The 5,554-nt window shown below is 42.3% G+C and overlaps 1 protein-coding gene across 1 annotated transcript; it reads right to left on the bottom strand.

The window, feature by feature from the left end:
- Positions 1-322: 322 nt before the first annotated feature.
- Positions 323-4,786, bottom strand: LOC103186384 (proteinase-activated receptor 2). Its single transcript, XM_007905379.1, has 2 exons — positions 4,499-4,786; positions 323-2,871 (listed from the first exon to the last, which is right to left on the bottom strand). Exons 1-2 carry the CDS (start codon positions 4,557-4,559, stop codon positions 1,793-1,795), a joined length of 1,140 nt encoding a protein of 379 aa, XP_007903570.1. The 5' UTR covers positions 4,560-4,786; the 3' UTR covers positions 323-1,792.
- Positions 4,787-5,554: the final 768 nt, after the last annotated feature.

Below are 5,554 nucleotides of genomic sequence, written 5' to 3'. Positions count from 1 at the left end.
TCCCTCTCACAACAAAATGTTAAATCACTTAGTACTAGCCATTGTTTATCGGGGTTAGGAGTTTGCTAGCTGGGTTGTTTGCCTTCATAATATTCACATGGTCCATTCATTTTTTTTATTCTGTAAAGAGCTCCTGAATGTTTTTTGTAATGCAGACACAGGGAATCTAGGTTAGACTGCATTTATCCAATCTATCAAAGTCCCTACTGAGCCAGTATTTTAAATGGCTATCTCTAAAGCAATTTTTACACACAAAAAAAGGCTCATTACTTACAAGCACACACAATCCTCTCAGAAGTAGTCACTCTTCCAGTCTCAAAACTTTTACTTAACAAATGCGGTGCTATACACCAAGGAAGTGAATTAAGGGCACGGCAATCTTGATTTCTTAATAATTCACGATAATTAGAAAGTCACATTTTCCCAATCCATGGTATGATTTCTGGAGCTCATCTATCCTAGTTGGAAGTTTAAAAACATGTGCTTTTATTAAGAGAATGCTCTCTCATCATTTCAAGTTAGGACAGCACAAACTGACTGTAAACCCTTAAGAGACAGACATTCCTCTCCACAGCTAGTAGCTCCAATGAAAAGATGCAGCATCTGATATTAGATAAGCTTAGAACAAGAGACTTGCTGTTGGTGAAGGCAACTCATGCAGCAGTCTTAACAATACCAAAAATTAAAAGTTGAAACTCAGAGGTATGATAGTCCATAGGAAATTATCAACATTTCAGCATACATAAATGCAGAAAAAATCCATTTTATTTTCAAAGATTTATTCAAAAACAATATTATATTCTTAAATAATGCTTATATACACAATAGTTCAAGGCTATATAACTTGAATTATGAGGGATCTAGCAGATTATTCAATTGCATATACCTACTACTCAAAATGTATAATTTCTAGATTCATTTCTAATAGTTTCCATAAAACCAAGAGAACAAGTTAGGCTCCAATGTGAACAGGTTAAATCAAATTATATTTTGGAAACATTCAGGTTACAAATTTGGTTAAGTGACTGAATTGCAATACAGTTAATTTATAGCTATTTTTGGGGAAATCAACATCTTTGGATATTCTCTAAATTGTTTTTAGAACAATTTCACTTCGATGCTACAGCTGAAATATTAGTAAAGGCCATGAACAAATATGTTCAGTGCCCCCCCCCCACACCCACAACCTTTAAATGCAGTACATTATCACAAAAAACACATTTCCCAGTTATTGTATATAGCTCAGACAACTATAAAATATCATTTTAAATGCAAGTAAACAAAAGCATATTAAAAAGGTAATTGTACAAATACATTTGTCAGTTAATCATGAAAAATAAAATTTAAAACAGCAAAACAAACTGTTTGGTGCTCCAGGCCAATACCTAAAGAAGCAACAACTCATTTAAGACACTTTTCATTAACCTTAAAATGAGATCAGTCTTATTTTGATTACTGTACATGAATCTCAAGAATAGAAATAATGTAATAGTACAAGAACGGTAGCAATGTAGTGCCGTGTGTGAACTCCCCACAGTTTATAATGCTTGGTAGTTTTTCTTTAAATATATAAAAAAGGCCAAATTTATCTAGAAGGTGGTTTCTGAGCTTCAATTGTGAAACAAAAATATCCACCTTTAAACTCAGAAAAGGACAACTAACAAATCATTGCAGAAGGAAATAGAGTACAGTAATCCAAAATATTCATTGAATATCAAGTATAAATATCCAACTTGCTTCTAAAAAAAGCAAACTGAAATAAGTCCCACAAAAGCAATATTGCTCAAAAGATTCAATAATTTGTGTTACTCGTAGCAGTGGAACTAGTAGTTCTTGTAGATCTGTAAATATTAGACTTTTTGGAATTTTTCATGGATGTGAATGAAGCTCTTATCCTTTCTGCTGCCCTCACACTACGACACATCATTGTATTTTTAACATGGTCTCTGAAGTCTTTAGATACAAAATAATAGACAAAGGGATCAATGCAACTGTTGATGCTAGAGAGGCAAAGAGCCACAATGTAGAAAGCATAAACATTGCTGACGCCATAGAATTTTATCATATAATAGTGAACTACAAGCACTATATTGCTGGGTGTAAAGCAAACTAAATACATTATAAGAACAGTAATTATCAATTCAATTGCTCGTCTACGGCTTTTCCCAATGTTCGCTTCAGTACAAGAAGCTTTCAGTGTCATGATCATGAGTACATATACAATCACGGTCAAAACTGCAGGAAAAAAGAACAGACCAATAGCCAAAGATGTAAAGTAATCAAACATAGTGGAAGACAATTTCAATTCAGGTAGGACATCATGGCAGGTGGTTATATCAAGGTTAGTGATGTATGCAGTTTGAGTAGTTAGATACAATGGCATAGTACCCAATACAATTAGTATCCAAATAGAAATGGAAACAGCATAAGCAATTGTAGTCTTTTTCTTAGATTGAGATATTGGATCTACAATGACCCAGTACCTTTGCACACTAAGGGAGGTCATGAAGAGAATTGAGCAGTACATGTTCCCATAGTAGAAAGACACAAGCACTCTGCATAAGCCTTCTCCAAAAATCCAATTATTGCCATTCACATGATATGCAATCTTCAAAGGGAACCAAAAGATAAACAAAAGATCTGCCAATGCCAAATTGGCCATGTAGATAGTTGCCGGATGTTTCTTTTTGGTTCGGTAGCCAAAGACCCACAATGCTATTGAGTTTGTGGGCAAACCAATGATAAACACAATAATGTAGACCAACGGCAAGAAGACTGTAGTCAATCCACCGGTGAGTACGTCCTTAGCAAAGTCGTCAACCTTCAAGTCAGAGCTATTATCAACAGTTTCGCCAGCAAAGCTTCGACCAGCTGGTGGATCAAAGAAGAAGGGAGGGAAAAATAGGTTTACAAGTGCACTTATGTCATCTTACATACATACCACTTTACATTTGCTAATTAGTTTCTAGGACAATCTTGATGTAACCTCAGTTCAATTTAACCCAAGAATTTACAGAAAAATATTAGCCATCAAAAAGGTACAGCTGTACAGGGTAAAATACTAAAAGCACAAGACATGCAATGCGATGAAAGTTAATGCACAAGCATTGCATGAAATCAGTTTTGTTTGAAAGCACTTTGAGATGTCCTCCAGATGTGAAAGGCACTAAGTAAATTGTATTGCAAGCTCTATTGTGCGTAGTATACATCAAGTCTTGGATGAGAGCTAACTTTCCACAGTTGAAGGTCAACAAGACCGAGGCCCCCCCCCCGACTGATTCGTGTCAGCACCGCCACACCTCAAGCCTGACAGCATCACCGTCCAAGGATGCACACCCCACCTCACTGAGCCAGTCCGGAGCCTTGGAATCTTGTTTGACCCTCAACTATCCTTTCTACTGCACATCAACGCCGTGACCCACTCTGCCTTTCCCCACCTATGCAACATCGCCCGGCTTGTGAATGGTGGAGCTAGGGAAACCAGTGCGAGTCAGGGAACATCGCAGCTTTAGAGTCCCAAGTACTATCTTCTCTTTAAGTGATCAAATAATAGATAATAGGCGTTCATTCCCTGCAAACTTCTCTATTATGCTTTACAGAGGTAGATAGCAAAGGCCATCATCTGAATGCGTTTACTGGACTTAACCATTTGGCAGCACACTACAGAATTTTGGACATTACCTCAGATTTATGGACATCAATAAACTCAACTGTAATTAAAGAGCAGATAATGGGGCAAGTGCTGTAGAAAGCTCATTTATTTAACCCATAAATAACCACATCATCGAGCAAGAGGGAGAGAGAGAGAGAGAGAGAGGGATCTCAAAAACGCTTTCTTGACTGGATTTACTGAAAAGTGGATTGGAGAGGCAGTGTAGATCGAAGTGAATTTGCTCCTGTGGGTCTTCTGAGATTAAGGGTCAACCAAGACTTTTGGTTGACCCTAACCTCAGAATGTTGCTATGAGAGAGAGAGAGGGAGAGGGAGAGAAGGGGAGAGGGAGAAAGTTCACTTCTTCAGTTAAAACACAGGTCCTGGTTTACCCGCAGCGGCGGGTACGGTGGGGGCCGAGGCCAGAGATTGCCTTGAGGTGAGATCACCGAAACCACGCAAAAAAATCCACCCGCGGAGGGGGGGAGAGGGGGGAGGGGGGAAGCTGCTCCCCGAAAACTTCCTCAAAAACTTCCTCAAAACCCAGGCGAGAAGGTAAGTCCAGGCCTCAGTGAAAGCTTTATTATCGGATCAAAAGTCCAGGCAGCCCCCGAGCAACACCTTCCCAACCCCTCCTCGTGGCCCCACCTTTTATTCCTCGGGGAGGAGGGCCTCTCTGTCCGTGGCCCCCGGCGTTACCTTTCGCATTCGCAGCGCTTCGTCGACGAACCTGTTTGCCCACCGCGCCTACTCCAACCGCACGCAAACCGGGGGGGGGGGTGGGGGGGAGACAGGGGCCGAGAGGTGAGAGAGAGCGCCCCCCGACACGACCCCCGCGTGAACTAACCTGTAACACAGCCGGGAATCACCCCCAACAGCACGGACACACCACACACCAGGGCAGCCATCGCCTCAGCCCGGGGCCAACGCCGCTTATCTCACTGCTGTTGTTGTTGTAGTAGTAGTAGTAAAGCCGCTGTGACCGACTGATCTGTGACTCCGCTGCTTCAGGTGTTGCGACCGTCTCTGACTGTTTGCGCCGCGAGTGGCCTCCACCTATATATACGTCCCAGGTAAGTGGGCGGGACCTGTTACCTGGACAACCCATTCACTGGCCGCTCAGCCCCTCCACACACGGCGGGGATGGCAGCCCGGAAGCTAATGATTGACAGCTGAGCACCTGCAGTGTAACTCCTCCCCCCCCGCCCCACGCGCTAGAAGTAGCTCACTGGGCGCGGGGGGGGGCGGGGCCGGTTTCCTGGACAATGGATTGATCCATCTGCAGCTTCCCGCGCCCTCAGCCTATTGATTGACAGGTGCCTGAGCTGCAGCTGCTCCCCAGTGACGCAATAGATCATCAATGTGGTAACGTTTACACACTCAGGTCCCTGGAGGGTGCACTGGAGGGAGCTGCATTTCTCTCAGCAGGAAGCAAGAACAAGTCACATGCGAGCAATGAGGCTAATGGGGTAAACATTGGACTGCGAAACTATTTAATAACTCTTGCATTTGATATAGCGCCGTTCATGTCAGGAGGACGTCGCCGAGTGCTTCAAGTGTAGTCAGGCCGGCGTTTGCCTTTCAGGGGCCCAAAGCAAAGGCTCGGTTTGAGGCCCCTACATTTTACTAGACGATGATACTAAATACTACCTACTTAATCTGGTGTCAAGTGGAGTCTTGTAGCTCGGTGATTAGAGCACTCGCTTTGTAAGCGAGAGACCCGAATTCAATTCCAGGCAGGTCAGGGCGAAACCTTGGGCAAGTTTCCTTACTCCACACAGAGCCTAATAATAATCCCTCCAAAACAAAACAATAATAAATTGGTCATTTTCAATCTATGACTGTTTGTGGGACATTGCTGTGTGCAATTGGCTGCCGCGTTCGCCCACAAATATACAGTCAA

This window comes from Callorhinchus milii, unplaced genomic scaffold, assembly GCF_018977255.1.
Source record: "Callorhinchus milii isolate IMCB2004 unplaced genomic scaffold, IMCB_Cmil_1.0 Scaffold1, whole genome shotgun sequence".
Lineage (NCBI taxonomy): Eukaryota > Metazoa > Chordata > Chondrichthyes > Chimaeriformes > Callorhinchidae > Callorhinchus > Callorhinchus milii.
Note: the sequence above shows the minus strand (reverse complement) of the source record. Positions and strands in the feature narration are given on the sequence as shown.